The 21,391-nt window shown below is 38.0% G+C and overlaps 1 protein-coding gene across 1 annotated transcript in view; it reads right to left on the bottom strand.

The window, feature by feature from the left end:
- Positions 1–16,660: 16,660 nt before the first annotated feature.
- Positions 16,661–21,391, bottom strand: part of CPS1 (carbamoyl-phosphate synthase 1) — a 138,499-nt gene continuing 133,768 nt past the window's right edge. The window contains exons 35-38 of the mRNA XM_062191022.1: positions 20,827–20,886; positions 20,008–20,120; positions 18,403–18,532; positions 16,661–17,715 (exon numbers count right to left, since the gene is read on the bottom strand). Coding sequence (XP_062047006.1) covers positions 17,620–17,715; positions 18,403–18,532; positions 20,008–20,120; positions 20,827–20,886 — 399 coding nt within the window. The 3' untranslated portion in view covers positions 16,661–17,619. The remainder of the gene's footprint in view (positions 17,716–18,402; positions 18,533–20,007; positions 20,121–20,826; positions 20,887–21,391) is intronic.

Here is a 21,391-nt window from a genome sequence, read left to right as displayed (position 1 = left end):
GTAGCGGCCATTTAGGGGGTAAATCAATGGAAGGAAGACCTTCCTCTCTGTCTCTCTCTCTCTCACTGTCTAACTCTGCCTGTCAAATATATATATATATATATATATATATATATATATATATATATAGTTATCTCAATAGCTGCAGAGAAAGACTTTGGCTAAATACAATATCCTTTCATGATAAAAAAAAAAAACTTAAGCAAATTGGGTATAGAAGGAATATACCTCAATGCAATCAAAACAATATATGACAGACCTTTAGCCAGCATCATATTGAATGAGGAAACGTAGAAGCATTTCCACTAAGATTTGGAACCAGACACGGATGTACACTTCTATCATTGCTATTTATTATAGTTCTGGAAGTTTTAGCCAGAGACATTAGGCAAGAAAAAGAAATCAAAGAAATGCAAATTGAAATGGAAGAAGCCAAATCATCACTGTTTGCAAACAACATGATCATAACTGGCAAAGTTGTAGGATATAAACTCAACACATAAAAATGAATAGCATTCTTATATACCAAGAATGCTTTGGTTGAGAAAGAACTTGTAAGATCAGTCCCATTCACAAAAGCTACAAAAAATTAAATACATTGGAATAAATTTAACCAAGGATGTGAAAGTCCTCTACAATGAAAATTACAAAATGTTGAGACAGAAAAAAAAAAATGGAGAAATCGTCCATGGTCTTAGATCAAAAGAATTAATGTAATCAAAATATCCATACTACCCAAAGCAATTTACGTGTTCAATGTGTAAAGGACATTCTTCACATATCTAGAAAAATCAATTCCAAAATTCATATGGAAACACAAAAGGCGCTGTACAACCAAGCAATATTAAACAATAAAACAAAGCAGAGTTATCACCATGCCAGATTTCAAGACGTACTGCAGGGAATTTATAATCAAAACTACCTGATAATAGCACAAAAATAGTCCTGTGGATCAAAGAAACAAAATGGAAACCCCAGAAATTAATCCATGCATCTACATCCAATGAATCTTTGACAAAAGAACTAAAATTACTCCTTGGAAAAAGGACTGTCTCTCCAACAAATGGTGTTAGGAAAATTGCATGTCCACACGCAAAACTTTGAAACATGATCCCTAACTTGTACACTACACAAAAATCAACCTATAATGGATTAGGGAGCTAAACCTAGAACGTGAAACTTTCAAATTATTAAGAAAAGACCTCAAGGAATCATTAAAGGACACTGACATTGGCAAAGACTTCTTGGATAAGACACCAGAAGCACAGGCAATAAAAGAAAAAAAAAATAGACAAATGTGATTGCAACAAGCTAAGAAGCATCCACACAGCAAAGGAATAGATTAGCAAAGTGTAGAGATAACCTGCAGCATGGAAGAGTATTTACAAATAATGCATACAATATATTATCAAAATCCAGAATACATAAGGAGCTCAAGAAATTCAACAACAACAACAACAAAAATACAGTTAAGAAATGGGCAAAGGATAGGATTAGGCATTTTTCTTTTTTTTTCAGTTAATTTTTTTTAACTTTTATTTAATGAATATATATTTCAAATGTACAGCTTATGGATTACAATGGCTTTCCCCTCCCATAACTTCCCTCCCACCCGTAACCCTCCTCTCTCCCGCTCCCTCTCCCCTTCCATTCACATTAAGATTCACTTTCAATTCCCTTTATATACAGAAGATCAATTTCGTATATATTAAGCAAAGATTTCAATAGTTTGCACCCACATAGAAACACAAAGTGAAACATACTGTTTGAGTACTAGATATAGCATTACATCAAAATATACAGCACATTAAGGACAGAGATCCCACATGAGAAACAAGTGCACAGTGACTCCTGTTGTTGACCCAACAAATTGACACTCTAGTTTATGGTGCCAGTAACCACCCTAGGCTGTCGTCATGAGTTGCCAAGGCTATGGAAGCGTTCCAAGTTTGCCGACTCTGATCATATTTAGACAAGGTCATAAAAGACAGGGTGAGGATAGTAACCAATGATCCTAAGAGTACCATTTACCAGGTTTGAACAATTATACAGCATTAAATGGGGAAGAGGACCATCACACACAGGTTGAGAGTAGAGCCATTGGAGGTAGAGTAGAGGTTATGATTACGAAGGAATGAGGCCCAAGTGCGCTAGACAGGGTCTAGAACAAAGGACAGAGTCATTATTAGAGGAGCTAAGAAAGGTGCTGTCTAAGCTACAATTAAGTTTTCTGATTGAGAGGCAAATAGAACCTGACAGAAGGGGCTTAATAATAATCTGGTGGGCTTTAGGCCTTGTAAGTTCAGAGGCCCAGACCTATCTATCTCTTCACATGGGGTATATCCTAAGGGAGGTGTGAACCTCCTAGGGGAAGGCACTCTGTTGACTTTCATTACTTGGCTGGCCTGGGAGGCGAGCTGGCTAGGTAAAGGCAGGTGGCATCTCTAACAAGAAATTTACAGTTCTGCCTTCAATGTTGCTGACTCCACGTGGCCGTCCCCTCAGCTGCAGTGGTCACTTTGGAAGCTGGGCTGAGTGAAGGGCTTTTCAGCTTAGAGCCAATAAGATCTGTGGCTCTGACCTGGGCATCCTTCGACTCCAGGGCAGGTCCATTTCCAATGATCCAACTCTTGGCTGGCAGAGCTGCCAGGGCTCTTCACAAGCTGACTTCTGCTGAAGCCCAGGCTTACCACATTGAAAGCCATTGCAGTGGACTGGCCTGTTGGGTCTCCTTGAGGGCAGATCACTGTACAGAACAGCCATTAATAGGCCTGCCACCCATTATGCCTAGCTTTCTTTTCCTCCTGGTTTGTGTTAAAGCAGACCAGAGGATGCAAGTCAAGGGAGTGTCCAAGTCCCATCTCTAATCTTCGGTGGCCTGAACTACAAGTCTATAGTCACAGGCATGTTCTGTAGTAGTTTTTCTAAGGTAGGCAATGCCCATGAGGAAAATTATATTCTCACTTTAAAACTTTCTTTCCCTTTGGTCTGAAAGGGAGGTTTTTTCTACTTACTGTTTACTTCGCTGGTGGCGAAGTAAATATAGCTATGAGATTTTTATTTAAACTCTTATTTTGCCTATGCTATTACAGAAAAATGTTAGCCATCTCTTTTATAAGGTCTAAAGATTAAATTGTGCATCCTACAGATTCCTTCATAATAGAATTAGTTTCCTACCTTGAAGAGAATAGAGAAATGAAAGAACAAGATGGGCTTAGAATACAGAAATGAGGGAGCAAGTCCTAGATCGCTTGTTGGCAATAGCAATATTACATGAATACTTAGCAAACAGTGTCAATCATTAGATAACAACTTAAGAAAACATTTACCAGAAGGTCCAATGCCTTCTATTAATTTTAAGAATCATGTATTTGAAAACACCTCTTAAATATCTAACATGGTGTAGTTTGTTTAACCAGTAAACTTAAGCACAACCATATAAAATATTTTTAGTTTCTTTCTACCAACAAGTATAAAGCATATGATGCAGAGATTCAGGTCACACGAATTAAAATGTATCTTTGATTGATTTTAGTGGCTTAAATTTATGGACAATCTTATCTATAAGCCATTTAAAAATAAAATTCTTAATAAAATTTCCCCATGTGGACATACAATATGTACACACATATAACATAACATAACATAATAGACCAATATAGCAATTTTAATAATAGCTTTTGAAATCTTTAACTCTTTTTGTAGATTGCCAATTGATTTGAATTGCTTTTTGTTTTTAGTAACCTCAGTTAACCATACTTTCTCTCAGTTGGTACTGTTAATACATTATTGGCTTCATCTGTTTACAGAGCCATCCCAAAGTACTGAATACAATAGAAGTGGCTGGAAAAAGTCCATAGGAACCTATAGGAGGACAGCTAAACACAGAACCAACAACACTTTAGTTTTATGAGCAGCAAATCATATATAACTGTGGATGACAAAAGACTTTAAGTTGCCATGTTTAAAATTATAAACTCATCAGCCAACAAGAGGCACTTGCTTACTTCACAGTATTTTTGAAAGCACCTGTAGGATTTTATAAGTATTTAACCCTTTAGGCCTCTGGGGCTTTCTCATTAAGATAACTATCATGTCTAGTAACACAAGATCATTAGATGTTTTAATTCTCAATCATTGGTATTAATAGCATTTTCCATTATAGAATCTTAAAATTTAGTACCATGTCACATCTTGACAGTACTTCTAATATAATCCAAATAGCCTGATTAGTTGGTGTCTCTATAAGATGAGAGACATAGGTCCTTCGATTTTTTCAGTTGGGACCAAACTGGAAAAACCAAAGTCCAAATTTACTGGAAATTTTAGAGTCCAGATTATTTGGAATTTTGATTTTTTGAATACCTGTCAAGAACACCAAGAAGGCTCAAAATCAAAAATATCTGGTTGAAATAAGATTCCTTAAAATCATAACATAACATAGACCAAATTTGATCATTGTTACAAGGTGATTATTCAAATCTTTGAAAATAAGCACATATTTAAATAACCCATAGCTCTGAATAAAAATTCAGCTGTTTTTGAACAATTAGAATTTAACAGACATCAAGAGAACATAGTGGATTACTATAACATATTGCTTTAACAGAGCATCAGAGTTTAATTCTATGTCAAAGAGAAATTGAGCTTCCTGTGATCTTTTGCTGTGAGGTTTCCTTCCTTTACCTTCTTTCATATTGATGACCATGTTTCTGTGTTTCTGTGTGTAACACATCTTTAAGCATCTTTTGCAGGGCAGGACGAGTGGCAACATATTCTTTCAGTTTCTGTTTGCTATGAAAAGTCTTAATTTCACCTTCATTCACAAATGAGAGCTTTGCAGGATATAATATTCTGGGCTGACAGTTTTTCTCTCTTAGTACCTACAAGCTAGGGTTTCTGATGAGAAGTCTGCTGTGAGTCTAATTGGAGATCCCCTGAGAGTAATCTGACATTTCTCTCTTGCACAATCTTTTCTTTATGTTTCACTGTGGTGAGTTTGATTACAACAGGTCGTGGTGAGGATCTCTTTTGGTCATGTTTATTAGGGGTTCTATAAACTTCCTGTACTAAGATGTCTCTGTCCTTCTCCAAACCTGGGAAATTTTCTGCTAGTATCTCACTGAAAATGCCTTCTAATCCTTTCTCCCTCTCCATGCCTTCAGGAACTCCTAGAACCCGAATGTTAGGTTTTTTAATAGTATCCTGTAGATTCCTGACAATATTTTTAGATTTCTTTTTTTTTTAATTTATTTTATTTATTTATTTTTTTTATTTTTGACAGGCAGAGTGGACAGTGAGAGAGAGAAAGAGAGAAAGGTCTTCCTTTTGCCGTTGGTTCACCCTCCAATGGCCGCCGCGGTAGCGCGCTGCGGCCGGCGCACCGCGCTTATCCGATGGCAGGAGACAGGTGCTTATCCTGGTCTCCCATGGGGTGCAGGGCCCAAGGACTTGGGCCATCCTCCACTGCACTCCCTGGCCACAGCAGAAAGCTGGCCTGGAAGAGGGACAACTGGGACAGGATCGGTGCCCCGACCGGGACTAGAACCCGGTGTGCCGGCGCCGCAAGGCGGAGGATTAGCCTAGTGAGCCGCGGCGCCGGCCTATTTTTTAGATTTCTAATTTCTTCTTCTTTTCTTTGGTTTGCCTGTTTCCTTTCCTGTTCTCTGTCTTCTAAGTCTGATATTCTCTCTTCTGCTTCACCCATTCTGTTTTTAAGGCTCTCTAATGTGTTTGTCATTTGATCTATTGAATTCTTCATTTCATTATGATTTCTCGTCACTATCACAGTTTCTTGTTCCACTAGTTGTTTCATTTCATTTTGATTCCTCCTTAATATTTCATTTTCACGAGAGAGATTTTCTATCTTGTCCATTAAGGATTTCTGTAGTTCACGAATTTGTTTTTGAGAACTTCTTAATGTTCTTATCAATTTTTTGAGATCCGCTTCTTGCATTTCTTTTATCTCATCATCTTCATAATCTTGAATTGGGGTGTCTTTTTCATTTGGGGGCATCATAGTGTCTTCCTTGCTCTTGTTACCTCATTTTTTGCATTTGTTGTTTGGCATGTTGGAGATATCTGGTTTCTTCACTGTGGTGTTTTTTCTTGTTATACTATGGCTCTAGGTTAAGTGGACTGTCTGCTTTTGATGGAGCCTTAGAGGCTTGTGATGAGTGTGGCCTGAGAGCTCTGTTTGGTTCCTCAGGGTTGAGGGTGTGTCAAAGATGACATTCCCAGGTTAGGCGTGGTAAATCTCTCTTTCTTTCATTCTTTTTTTTTTATTCAAAAGGGAAGTAATTCCACACAGCTGAACATAATTGGAGGTAGTTAGCAGGCGAATGATATACCCACAGGAGCCAGAGATCGGAAGCTCTTTCTCAAGGACCACACAGGGAATCTCTGCTGCCCTCAGTGTGGGCTCCAATTCTCCTGCAGTCTCCCACTGGGTTGCCAAGTTAGATCCTAATCTCCTGTTATTTCACCCCCACCCCCAGAGTCAGGTTTTTCTGCTAGGCTCAGGGCCGGTGCAGACCTGAGGTGGCCCTGCTTATGATGTATGTCAAAAATGGCGCCTGCTCTTTGTCTTGCTCGTTTTTGAGAGTTGAGCAGAAAGAGAGAAACTCATGTCCGTATCGGTCACTTTTTTTTTCTCTTTCTCTTTCTCTCTCTTCTAGTTAGCCTGGTGAACTTTTCCCCACAGAGTTTCAAGCCTCGTTCCCTCTAGTCTCCTCTTTCCACTTTCCCGCTGGCGTCTTGGGCTATTGAGTTTCGGCTCACCTTGTGTTCCAGTGCTGGTGTGTTGATTCTGCCGCTGGTGTCCCGAACTTGGGCTCCCACGCTCTACACGCAGGTCCACTATGAATCACTAGTTCTGGAAGAGTTTCCTCTGCTGTTTCTTCCCCTACTCTTCCTTGAACCTGAAGTATCTCCACTTTTATTAAACTGTCTCTTTCCGGACTATCAGTGTGCTCCCTTCCTATTCCACCATCTTGCCGCTCTCCCCGGATTAGGCATTTTTCAAAATAGGAAACAGAAATGGCCAATGGGCACATCAAAAAGTGCTCAGTATAATGATCATTCAGGGAAATTCAAATAACGACCACAGTCAGGTACCATGTCACCCAGTTAGAATGGCTATTATCTATAAACAAAAATAATAAATGCTAATAAAGGCTTGGGGGAAAAGGTATCCTAATAAATTGCTGGTAGGAATATAAACTGGTACAACCATTATGGAAGACAACATGGAGTTTCCTCAGAAAATTGAAAATAGATCTAAGTGAATCACTATCCTACTTCTGGGAATATGTCCAATGGAAATGAGATCACTAACTAACTTACACTTCCATGATTATAGCAGCTCAATTCATAATAGCTAAGAAATGAAATCTACCTAGATTTTCATGAACCAGTGACTAGAAAAACAAAATGCCGTATATATACATGATGGAATATTTCTCAGCTACCAAAAGGAATGAAATCCTGACATTTGCAACAAAATGTATGCAGGTAGAGCTGATTATTCTTACTAAAATAAACCAGACCACAAAAGACAAGTATTTTCTTATTTCTTGATGGTTTTTTTTTCTTTGTGGAAGTTTTCTCTTATTTGTTGTAATTAATATATACAGAAAGATAAAAATTCTGTGGTGTCAGATCATTTGGTATATAATTATAATTTTTGTTTCACTGAATCATACCATGTAAATTACAAAATACTTTTACTTCACATTTTTTTAAAAAAAGAATGGAAAGGGGGAAAGAGTGAGGACTCTTGGGGTACTAGTACTGCGTGTTCTTAAATTGCTTATTGGTTATTAGTATGCTCAGATGAAAAAAAACTCCTTTATCTCTACACTTATGTGCATTTCTTGGTATTTATGCTATATTTTAATAAAATGCTTTAAAAAAAAAAACCTGTTGTGATTACCAGGACTTTCCTTCTTATGACTCATTTTACCCCAGAATATAATAGATATTTAACAAAATACATACTTACTAATAAACCATCTCTTTCTGATCTTTAAAAGTAAATAGACACCTGCTAATTGACTTCTCCATTTTAATGCTCCTTCACAATAATAACAATATCAATCACGGCTAGCACTTACCACAAAATTTACTGTGTATTCAGCCCTATGCAAAATACCTGAAGTATATGTTCTGATTGTCACAATAAAATAATGAATTTGTATCATTTTTCACAGTTTACAGATGAAACGCAGGTATGGGAAATTTAAATAACTGAATCAAGATACCTTAGACATTAACTATCAGAGCCTGGATTCCAACACAAGACTCACTCCAGTGTCCAGCTTTTAATCACCAACTGGACAATTTCCATTCTCCTTCTCATGGACACCTGAAATTCACATGCCTAAAGCAGAACTTACCATCCTCAAGCCTTTTTAACTCCCAGGCTTTGTAGAACCAAAAAAATTATGTAACCTCTCAACTATTTTTCTAGACTACAACATAAAACTCTGAAACATAGTACTCCTTTTCTCTCCTCCAAACACATCTTTTCCTCCAAAAAAATCATTTCTCATATTGATTTCTCTTTCCCATTCTAAATCAAACGATACTTCTGTCTCCCTTGAATCACTGTAATAGCCTGATAACTAGTCTCTTTGCCTCCAACCCCAGTTCATTCAACACATTCTTCATCCTTCAATCAGAGTGAGTTTTCCCAAAATGCAAAATTGTATCACTTCTAACACTTTCACAACCTCTGATAATCCTTAGCAAAGTTCAAACTCCTTCCATGGTTTACAAGGCTCCTGTGATTTAATTCTTGCTATTTCCCCACCGCACCATCAATATAGTATGCTCAATGGTCCAGCCATACTCAGCCTCCTTCGAATCAAACACAGTATGTTTATCTTGCCTCAGGGTCTTCATGCACATTGACTCTATCCCATATTTCTTTTTCTGGCAAAGACTTATTTATCTCTTAATGTTACATTCTCATGGAAGTTTGCCCTGGTTTACCCTTGTCATATGATACATACCGCCTCCTAAATTTCCTCAATACTTTATTAATCAAGAGATATTATAAAAGTTTCTTTTTACATTCAATCACCAGACTTATAAACTTTATAAGTGCAAAACTGTTTGAATTTATCTAAAATAAGTACTCAGTAAATATTTGTGAAATGAATTAAAAAAAACTGAGTCTAAGAAAAGTATAGAAATATAAACATGCAACTAAATACCCCTAGATTGTCTACCTTCCAACAAAGAGTAGATTTGCAGGAGAGTTCTAAAAAGTGGGAGAATTAGTAAGTGGTTGTTTGAAAGCTACAACTGAGAATTATAAATGAATGTATGAGTACATTTTCATAAATCTACACATTCATTTTGTTTAACACCATGGGCATGGAGATATATCCAAGCATCCATTGTATGAGCAAAACAATAGCTAAGATTGGAGATAACATAATGATCTGTAATAGTCTTGAAGAGAAAGTAGATAGAAAATTTGAACAATTAATTCTTATCACAAACTGCTGTAGCTTCTTTAATATTGAAATCTGAGGTTGATACTGGAGGCTCAGCCTAAATGCTCCATGTAGCCAAGAAAGGAGCTAAAACTCTGTAACTCAAATAAAAAAGGGAAAGAAAATCATCCTTATCAAATATTTCTCACCACAATTTTTTTTAGTTTCAAAGTTTTGTGGATTCAACAGTTTTAAATATGAACTCCAATTTAAAATCTAAGAATACTCTAAGATTCACAATTTGATTTTTAGTTCTTATAAAAGGGATGACTAACATTTTCTGTAATAATGGCATAGCCAAAATGAAAGCTTAAATTATAATTTCACAGCTAGACTTACTTCTCCATCATTGAAGTAAATAGGGAAAACCTCCCTTCCCGACCAAAGGGAAAGAAAGTTTTAAAGTGAGACTATAGTTTTCTTCATTTCCTCATGGGCATTGTCTACCTCAGAAAAACTACTACAGAACATGCCTGTGACTATAGACTTCTAGTTTAGGTCACCAAAGATTAGAGATGGGACTTGAGCACCCCCTTGACTTGCATCTTCTGGTCTGCTTTAACAAAAACCAGGAGGAAAAGAAAGCTAGGCATCAGAAGCTATGTAAAGATAGGTGGCAGGCCTATTAATGGCTGTTCTGTACAGTGATCTGCCCTCAAGGAGACCCAACAGGCCAGTCTACTGCAGTGGCTTTCAATGTGGTAAGCCTGGGCTTCAGCAGAAGTCAGCTTGTGATGAGCCCTGGCAGCTCTGCCAGCCAAGAGTTGGATCATTGGAAATGGACCTGCCCTGGAGTCGAAGGATGCCCAGGTCAGAACCACAGATCTTATTGGCTCTAAGCTGAAAAGCCCTTCACTCAGCCCAGCTTCCAAAGTGACCACTGCAGCTGAGGGGACAGCCAAGCAGGGTCAACAACATTGCAAGCAGAACTGTAAATTTCCTGTTAGAGATGCCACCTGCCTTTACCTGGCCAGCTCTCCTCCCAGGCCAGCTAGGTAATGGAAGTCAATAGGGTGCCTTCCCAAGGAGGTTCACACCTCCCTTAGCATGTACCCTACGTGAAGAGATAAATAAGTCTGCGCCTGTTAACTTACAAGGCCTAAAGCCCACCAGATTATTATCAAGCCCCTTCTGTCAGCTTTTATTTGCCTCTCAATCAGAAAACCTGTGTGTACTGATAGTCCTTTCCACTTAATGTTGTATGGTTGCTCAGAATTTTTCTACAAACCCCGTTACCTGCAAAAGTGGCCTCTCTCCCAGTCTTGGCTGGAATCAGCTTTAAATCACATCCATCAAACTGTCCCCATAAGGGTCCAGAGACCCCCCATTTCCTCTCCTCCATGAAATCCTCTCATTACCTGGTTAATGCTACTCTAACAATCAGTGGTTACTATTCTCATCCTGTCTTTTATACTACAGTGTCTGTTTAAGTGTTTACAGCAGGTGATAATGGAATGAACCAAGGCCTTCAGCAACCAGGCTGTCAACCAAATGCTGCTACAGAGATATACTCCGCTCCCCACCCAGGAGACAGAGGCTTGAGACATCGCCCCATGTCAGCAGAAATTAGCTCTAAAGACTGACCATCGTCCCTCTACCCCTCCTGGACTTTTAGGACTAATGTAATCCCATATAAACCCTGCTTTATAAAAAACAAAAGGGGGGAATGTTAGGAAACTGGCACAGTTTTATCTATGGCATTATCTATACCCCAGTTCCTGCAGCCATTGCTGGAAGCCAGGTGGCCACATGGCCCAGCTACCTGGGCCAAGCTCCACCCCCATCCTAATGGGATTCCCTGCTCCTGCTTCCCTGCCCGCCCTCAGGCAAAGTTTTAAAAGGGCCTGTTCCTGAACATGTGGCTCTCTCTAGCCTCCTCCTCTGGTCTCTTGGCTCTCTCTCTCTTCTCCTCTCTGCTCTCTCCTCTCTCTTGGCTCCTCTCTGCTCTCTTCTCTCCTTGCTAGCTCCTCTCCTCTCTGTTTTTCTCATATACTCTCTTTCTCTCTCTTTCCCTTCACCGCCCCTTCACTCCAGTCTGTTGGGTGTTCCCCAATAAACCCTTTCTCTTAAAAAAAATAAATAAATAAAATCTTGAATACAATAGTCAATGAGATAAATATAGCCCTACCTTCCATAAACTTGCGTAAGTACCAGAGACTCACGATCATCTCTGAGACTAGATACCAGATTTGAAGGGAAAAAAATTCTCAGGTTATCTAGAATTATTTACAATGGCCTACTTAATACATCAAAGTAAATAGTCATTGATTAAAACCAATTCCATCACATCAACATGAGTCAAAGCAGCTAGTCAGCATGCCTGCATCCCACATTGGAGTGGCTGGGTTAAATACCCAGCTGCAGCTCTTGACTCCAGCTCTCTGCTAATGCACACACTGAGAGGCAACAGGAAAGTGATCCTCTCTCTCTCTCTCTCTCTCTCTCTCCCTCTCCATCTCTGAAATTAAAACAAAAATTAAAACCAATAAGTAAACCAAGGACCATTCTGGGAGAGGTTACACTGTTTTCATTCATAAGTCCATGGGAGTCCACAGATCCACAGATTACAACAGGACTAGATACTAGTGAAGCAAACAAGACTTTGAACATGATTGAATTCAAGTAATAATAGACCTAACACAATATGATTTTTGCTCTGGGTGCTTCCCCAATGTGAATAAAGCCAATTCAATGTTGTTTTATCTTGATCTGATCCATAATTAAAATGTGAGGCTTGGGACTGTCATTGCGCCTTAGCAGGTTAAGCAAGGACAGTATCCCTTATCAGAGTGCTGGTTGGAGCCCTGGTTTCTCTACTTCTGATTCTGCTTCCTGCTAACGTACCTAGGAAAGCAGTGGAAGATAGCTCAAGTGCTTGACCCTTGCTATCCATATGGAAGCACTGGATGGAATTCCTGACTTCTGGCTTCAGCCTGACCCAACTCTGGCTATTGCAGCTATTTGGAGAGTGAACCAGCAGATGGAAAATATGTGTATGTGTGTGAGTGTCTCCCTATTTCTCTGTTGCTCTGCTTTTAAATAAATAAATAGTCTTCTAAAATATCTCTGAATAATCCAAGGTCATAAAAATAAGTAAAATGTCAGACTAATTTAGATGAAGTACACTTCATCGTTAAAAAAAAGTCTCCACAAACTCCTATTTATATTTACTGGCAACACTGTTTATCCTTGCAGTTCCTATATATTTCAGTTATGAGTGAGAAAGGAATTGTAACAAACCTGGCAAATGAGACAACATTATGTCCCCAATTTAATTAGAAAGCCTTTTTAAAAAAGGATCCATTTGTAAATCCCCTTGAATGAGGAGATTAAGTAAATGTTACAGCCTAATTAAATTATTCCATATAAATTTCATTTGCAGTATTCTATGAGGAAATTTATAAAGAGTTATGGAAAACACTTAGCATAATATTTCTGTTATGCAAACAGCCATAAAATCCTGCCATATTTCAACCTTGCAATGAGAGGTAAGAATAAGTACTGTTAAAGAGATTACCTCTTTGCCCTTAAATTTCAGAAATGAAAACGCAGTTATCTGGGCAATGAGTCTTAGAGTTATTCTTTATTAATAAAGTAGAACATATTTTCAACTTGTTTATTTCCTTTAACAGCACAGTTTAACTTGTTTGATTTGCCCAATCCACATGTTGATAATATCTTGTCCATCTTCATTACAACTTTATAACAGCATTAACCTTTGTGTGGGGAATTGTCCATTAGGGCACAAGCCTCCCTGACCTTTTGGTGAAACTGCTGATGTTGCTTCCTTTGACGAACAAAAGTGCTTGTCTATGGTTTGTGTATTTTTTTCTAGGGAACATCTTAAAGAAATAATTAGGCAGGCTGGTAGTTTGAGGAGAAAGTGGACCTTTACTGCTGCTGAAAAAGCCTATTTTTTTGTTTTGTTTTGGTAAACAACCAATAGTTTCCCTTGTGGATAAAAGCCCTCTATAAAACGAAAATTGTAAAAACTCAAAAATGATCTTTCAGTATCCAGAAGCAAACACAAATGGTGCTAATTTTTACTTACTGAGTTTTTGCCTGTTGCTGCATTGATCTCAACAGCTGCAGGTACTTAAATAATCTTTCTGGAGCCCTTGCACCCTACATTATGCACAAGAGAAGAAATAGGGGCAATTATTCCCAATCTTTCGCAGAGCCCAGGGAGCCACTCAGAGGATAGGCATTCTTCCTCCTGCTGTATTACCTTCACATTCACCAACTGGAATAGCTTCTCATAAAGTAGCATGGTAATATTCATCAGAAAAAATCAAATTTTATATATAACAAAGGAAAAATAAATGGTAAGAGAAATAAGGAAAAGAAATAAAGTTGAGTTAGTCTTTCTCAAGCTAAGGGTGTCTCAAATGATATGTAATGAAAGGTCTTTGCAGATTTGATTGGGTGTGTGTGAGCATTTATGGCACCTGTGCCCACAGGGAGCCGAACCAGCAGCCAAATGGTAATGCTGGTGTGTAATTACAGAGCACTTTACTGCATTCAGTCATGGTTTGTTTCTCTGATAATTTCCACTTCCATTGTTCAAGAGACTGCGGACACTGTAGAAGCTGAGGTTCAAGTACCTGCAGCTGTTGAGATAAATGAATGTTATAACTGTTTTTAAGTGTCCAGGAGGAATGCTGTTTAAGAGGAAAGTTTGACAAAAGTATAGTTAAAAGATTCTGTGGACCTTTCCACAGTTATAAAATTTTAAATCTATAAATGGATCGTTCTTTATCCTTCTTCTTCACCTCACAAACTGGCTGAGCTCCTTTCTTCCAATCCAGGAGAATCCATCATTCTTACATGGAAAAAGTAACTTCGATTTACTATTCAGCTGTAAAAATGCAGTCCCTGAGTTATCTGTACTTGTGATTTATAACAGATTCAGACATTTAAAAAACATGTTAACCTATTTACATAACAGTTTAAATGCTGCAAAAAGACTTGCCAATCATGAACATAAATAGGTTTCAATTTTTTTCATTTTCCTACTCCAATAAAAGGACTTCTGTGCTTTGTTTGTATGTAAGTACTTTTAAACTTTAGAACAACATAAAATGGAAAGGCAACAAAATTTTCAGCACCATGGAGAGAGTATCTGGACTTCTTGTTATCCAAGGATCTTTTACCAAACTGACAAAAACATAAGAACTATTTAGAAAATGTTTGATTAATTACTAATACTTTTCTAATTTTACTATATTTTAGAAATATCATGTTGAAATTAACACAAAATTAGAAAACGTTGGCTTTTCACAGTACAAAGTTACTATGTATTCAAAGTTTTGGTAGTTTCAGCCAGCAATTCTGTTACTTTCAAACTATAAGTTACGTTTCTATATTGGTTACTAATATCCTGCTCACTGGTTTTGAAAGCATGATGTGTCTGTGTGTTTAGTTAGGAAGATAAATAAATAAAAAAAATTGAGGTAAACCTGGGTAAATGCATTCTTGAAAATTTTTAAGTTCAAAATTATGTTCAAATAAAAACTTTTGAACTTCTATGTGTTTTAAACATGTACAACTTAAGCCCAAGATCAGTTTTTTCTCCTAGCCCTTTATCTTCACATTTGCCTTTAGCTTCAATCATATCAAATTATTGGAAGTTTTCTTAAATGAATGTCCTTACTCTGTGGTTGCTCAAAAATTACAAAATGTTACTCAAGACAGTAAATGAATTCATCAGCTCATAATGGCTTTCCCAGATCTCTGCACTCAAAGTATGTAGTTTCTTCTCTGTGAGAATTTATTTTTTAACGATTTATTTATTTATTTGAGAGGCAGAGAGAGAGAGAGAGAGAGAGAGGTCTTCCATCCACTGGTTTACTCTCCAAATGGCCACCAATGCCAGAGCTGGACTGATCAAGAGCCAGGAGCCAGGAGCTTCTTCTGGGTCTCCTGCACAGGCACAATGGCATAAGGACTTGGGTCAACCTTTACTGCTTTCCCAGGCCATAGCAGAGAGCTAGATCAGAAGTGAAGCAGCCGGGACACAAACCCGTGCTCATATGGGATGCTGGCACTGCAGGTTACTCACTACGCCATAGCACCAACCCCACTGATTTATTTTTATATATCTACCTTCATCAGGATAAGGAATGCCAAAAAAGAAATATGCAATTTGCAGGGACTTCACTATTCACCTTCTGTATGCTTACTACTCCTTATTTATAATATGGAGATAACAGCCCCTATTAATAAGGATATTTCGGGGATTAAATGAGCTAATTCATGTAAAATATTCAGAACTGACTGAAAAAAAATCACAAGTGTTACACAATGTTAATTATTATTGTGGTGATGGTGATGGTGATGGTGGTGATGGCGATGTTGGTACTTCTGAGAAGAAGTATTGTCACAAGAAAGTGCCAAGATACTTAGGAGGAGCAGAGACCATGATACATCCTGCACAAAGATTGCAGAAACTTATTAAATATTTTTAGGTGAATGAATGATTAATCATGGATTAGAAGAGTACAGGGAAGAGGTAATGAAAGTCTCAACATAATGAAGAAAGGAGAAAAATTTAAAAACTTTCATGGGCCAGTGCCGTGGCTCACTAGGCTAATCCTCTACCTGCGGCACCGGCACCCTGGGTTCTAGTCCCGGTCAGGGCGCTGGGTTCTGTCCCTGCTTCTCTTCCAGTCCAGCTCTCTGCTGTGGCCTGGGAAGGCAGTGGAGGATGGCCCAAGTGCTTGGGCCCTGCACCCGCATGGGAGACCAGGAGGAAGCACCCGGCTCCTGGCTTTGGATAGGCGCAGCTCCAGCTGTAGCAGCCATTTGGGGGGTGAACCAACGGAAGGAAGACCTTTCTCTCTGTCTCTCTCTCTCACTGTCTAATTCTACCTGTCAAAAAAATAAAAATAAAAAAATAATAAAATAAAAAGGTATATAACCACATGATACATTTTACAATGACTTATAATCAAGGAATGGATTTTATAAAAATGAAAAATATAGCTATCAAAGCTTCATTGGTTTTAACATTAACTCGTACATATCCTTTATGGGTATATAATGACAAAGTAAGTCAGCAATATAATCCTGGCCCCAAACTCTGTTTTATCATGGAATTAAACCAACTTACGTATACCCACTTAAAACAAATAAATGAATGAATGCAAGACTATAACTGCATTTTCTCTTCATAGTGTTTTATTTAAAAGTTCACAATTACAGCACGTGTAATAACATAGAACATTTAAAAGCAACCAAGGCTGCCATTTGAGGGAGAACTTTTCTTGAATGTAGAATGAATGATGCCCTTGAGTTTAAAATGTATGGAAATCATGGTGCAGAGGGTGACTGCATAGGTCAACAATCCATAATTTGTATGGAAGGAACACAACTTCTAAGTTATTCCAAAAATGGGGGAGAGGATGAGATGGCACAAATCTGAAGATTTCATTTGGCCTGAGTTAAAATTCAATGAAAAAAAAACAAGAACAAAGCCACCTCAGTGTTTTCTACCACCTGCTGATATACTTTAAAACTACAAACCTATTAAAGAACTCTGTCACTGTTCAGCTTCAGTATCATGGAAAAAGATAATAAAATGAATGGATTAGCCAGGCAGGTGAGAACAATTATCCAAAAAGGAAATACACAAATATGATGAAGGGGTTCATAAATTAAATCTGTATGTTATTTTACCAAATTTTTATACTATTCTGCTCTATCAATGTGTCTTGAGTGTGGCAGCTACTATTTAAAAATAATGACAATATATTTAAAGTATGAAGAGAATGTAAAAAACAGAGCAGCAACTTTTCTACGTTGATCATCTTTAATCAGCACCATAAAATGCTTGCTGGCTTCAAATAAACACATAGGGAAGCTGAGTCCACCAAAAATAAGGAATCAGTAAATGGATGAAATATCATAAAGAACAAACTTAGGAAGAACTCTAAGTACATTTTGGGGAAAAAAAGTAACAACAATTTAATTGTGAAAGATGTATGATATTAAGACATAATAGAATGAACTGAAAGTTTGGTTTCAATATTCATCTCTGGGAAGCAAAGCTGGGAATCAGTTCCTATAGAAAGGTGGCTCAGGTTGATTGAAGAGGGGGTCTTGAATGTCTTCTTCTCTATGCTGCTTTTCCAGCATACTGCCTGTAGTGGAAAAGACTCTTGGAGTCCACATTGCGAGATTTCTGCACAGCTTCAGCAAAAAGTTTGGTCACCTGAAAATATAACGGTAAGAATCTTAGCAAGCCACGTGAGATGAAGGCGAATGTCTAATGAGTCAGTAGTGAAAAGTCATGTGTCTGCTCCCAATTTTCAAAGGGCCAGGGGATGAAAGGCATATAATTTTTTTATTTAATGGGAACTGTCTCTTCTATCTGAGACCTCACCATGAACAAGCATATCTGCCCCCCAACCTTAGGGATTAAAACTGATTCAGGAAACAAAAACATGATGGGCAGAAATCTAATGGGTTTCAAATCATTGGATTTCCCTATGATAAATTTGGTGGGTCACACACAAATGAAACCACACATGTTTCCTGCAATCATTTCCTGTGAGTTGGACAAGTGCTTTTACCACATCAATTTTCATTAAGCTGCTGCTTTTATGTAGTGACTTTCATTGAAAGACAATGAAATAAAAGATTTTATTTTTAGTCCATTCCACACTGTCTTGTCTTATACAACATATAAGTGTATGGAAAATGAGACAGTCATGGCGATACAGGTTTTTGATTACTTCCAGCACTTGATAACAACTGTCCCATTTAAGCCATGACCAACCATGTTCACACCATTATTTTAGAGTCTATCAGAAAAAGTCCTCGATATCCTGTGTGTTAATGAGTAAGGAAAACACAGAAATAAACCACATATGCAGTCTATATAAGGTGAAGAAAATACCTGAAAATTAGTGAGGAGAGCAATTCCACTGTCAACAGCTGTTCTCCGAATAACATAATTATCATGGACAAACTTAGTGTTGTTATTGGGGAGGTTAATCACCAGGTCGATGCTGCCATCTTTGATCAATCTGAAAGAATACACAAAATAAACAAAGACTTGCAGGTGACAATGTATATTTTATGATGAGTTTTTAGAATCCTAACATAAATCACTGCCTTAGCCACTCAAGTCAGTGTTGTTGCCTGTGATGGCTGCCACCTGCGTTCCTCTATGCCTAAGTAATTCAAATTGCACTCACCGGGGAATTATAATTTTTCATTGTGTATTTGAAAGAATTCTATGAAAGTCTAATCAATGGAATGCAGAGTTATTTTATCTTCAAAATACTATTGCTCCTTAGTAAGAATTGACAATTTTTTACAAAGAGGTGGTCGCTCCAGTGCTGAAGTTGCTTCTACTTCCACACTCCCACCCCCACATTAACTTTACTTCAGGCATCCTGGCTTCCGGTGCCTCTCAGCAGATGAGATAAGAATGCCATCACCTGATTTTGAATCAAGTCATTTGACATTCTGTTGCTGGGTTCATAAAAATACTATGAGACATTTAAATGTCAAAAGCATGAAGTAGTGCTAATTACTGTTTTACAAAGCCACAAGCAAGGCACTTATAGTATTCCTGGAAGCCCTCTAAGGTCTGAACACAATACCTTTCTAGTGCTAATTTGATAATGATTTATAGGTTGACTTCTTATGAACCTTAACAAATAGCAAATTGCACAGATTTTGGTTTGATGTAGTCATTGAGTAAGCTGTTTTATCCTGGAACAACTGAAAAGGCTTCCCTATGCACTTATGTCTCACTTCTTAAATGTTGATGCAACAGTGTTCCTGAATGTTCACACAATGTGCTAAAAGATTATATTTTACAAAATTTAATGGTGATATTGTCTGAGGCATAAAAACCAGATCAAGAAAGAGCCATGTAAGTAATCCAGCTGTAATCCGCCTGCAGTGTCGGCATCCCATATGGGCACTGGTTTGGGTTCTGGCTGCTCTACTTCTGATCCAGCACTCTGCTGTAGCCTGAGAAAGCAGTAGAAGCTGGCCCAAGTGCTTGGGCCCCTGCACTCATGTGGGAGACCCGGAAGAAGCTCCTGACTCCTGGCTTTGGATAGGCGTAGCTCCAGCCCTTTCATCCATCTGAGGAATGAACCAGAGGATGGAAGACTTTCTTTCTCTCTCCCTCTCCCTCTCTCTCTCTTTGTCTCTCTCTCTCTCTCTTCCTCTCTCTCTCTCCCTCCTTCCCTCCCTCTACCTCTCTGTAACTCTGCCTTCAAATAAATTAATCTTTAAAAAAAAAAGTGTTTAGAAAGATGCTACCTATCACCATGAACATATGTGACAGTGTGTGTTCTATAGTCATAAAGTAATCTCACAAGAGTAAAACATTACTATCTTCCAACAACTTATTCACTTTTAAATTAGCTAAGAGGACTTTCAAAATGCCTGCATTTGATTATGGGAAATAGCCATATCCTACTAGTTGCACAAATTAATCCTCTATTTGACTAACTCAGAGAACAGTCTGTCCAGTCCTTACTTTCTGATGGAAGAGAGGCTGGGGTTCTGTCCTTCCTGAGACGGCCATGCCACAGGGGTGGCAGGAACATTGTTGGCGTTGAGCCAGTCCGACGTGGCTTCTGTGGCAAAGAGCTGCATCGAAAATGGAAAGACCAGTTATTGGGTCACTGGGAAGGCTTCCAAGAGTCAAGAAAGCTTGCTGGGCTCACATGCCATTTGAAACATAAAGCAGAAGAAATCACTGAACATGAGCAGTAAGATGGTGCTGTGGATACATAGGGACTAAGATTCTGGAGGCAAGGATTATTTAAATATTTTTTAAATATTTGCAGTGAGAAAAAATTTAACCACCTCAATTGTGACTGCTTTTGTAAAGGAAAAATATAAAATTATTTGTAGCTGAGAATTCACTGTTACCAGGTCAAAAAGCCCCATGATAGACCCACCCTGTGTCTTGGGGATAAGTTTGCTAAACCAGACATTGCATGCAGGAATTCACTACAAAGTTTTGCCTATAAATGTAACTTTACATAGAAACAGGAAAGGAGAAAGAGAAAATATATGGAAATGAACTGAAACTTTATCCCAATTATACATGTTAAACTTTCTAAGTTTTTAACTGGCAACTTCTATTCACTTTCTGGTAATGTTAAAACTTAAAACTAGACTTTCTAATTATTTTAGTCTATACAAGTTTTGAAATTACAAAGTTGATTAAACCTTTCAGGATGAAAGGACATATCATGAGCTATTTCCTTTCCTAAATGTCTGAAATATTTTGTTTTATGGAAAGATTTCAATGCTGACCAAAAACCACTTAAAAATTAACATAACATACCTTGAAGCCTTCATTGTGTAATTGTTCAGCCACACCAAGGAATCTTGGACGGAAAGATTGCTGAAAGGAATTTAACAAAAATCACTTTCTGGATACACAATGCTCCTTATTCTGTCTTATGCTGTATGGTATTCCCTTTTAGCACTGTTGCTGGGTGTCTTATATTTACTGACCAGCCTTACCCCTTTATCCTCCTATACTGAGTATGACTTCTCAATTATTTTCTAGTATAAATGAAAGTCCTTCCACATTGTCTTGCTCTTTCCTTTTTTACCTTAGCCCCAAATCCTCCCCCCACCCTCTCTGTTTAATCTACTTAGTCTCTGTAGGTCTAAATCTACTTCAGTTCTGTATGGATTCTTTTTCTGACCAGGGAGAATTTATAAGACACCTGGATTAGGAATTCCCCACCATGTCAATCTTACTATTTGGCCTGTTCACCTGGCCCTAATTGCTGAGTTCCACCTTTACACTGCCCCTACAATAACTCCACTATGTCCTAGGAACACATGCATGGGCTCCTGCTGTAACTCAATTGTTTGAATTTACTCTGAGGCATTAATAT

The sequence above is a fragment of the Lepus europaeus genome, chromosome 1 (genome assembly GCF_033115175.1).
Source record: "Lepus europaeus isolate LE1 chromosome 1, mLepTim1.pri, whole genome shotgun sequence".
Classification (NCBI taxonomy): domain Eukaryota; kingdom Metazoa; phylum Chordata; class Mammalia; order Lagomorpha; family Leporidae; genus Lepus; species Lepus europaeus.
The sequence above is the reverse complement of the archived record's forward strand: the minus strand, read 5'-3'. Positions and strand labels throughout refer to the sequence as shown.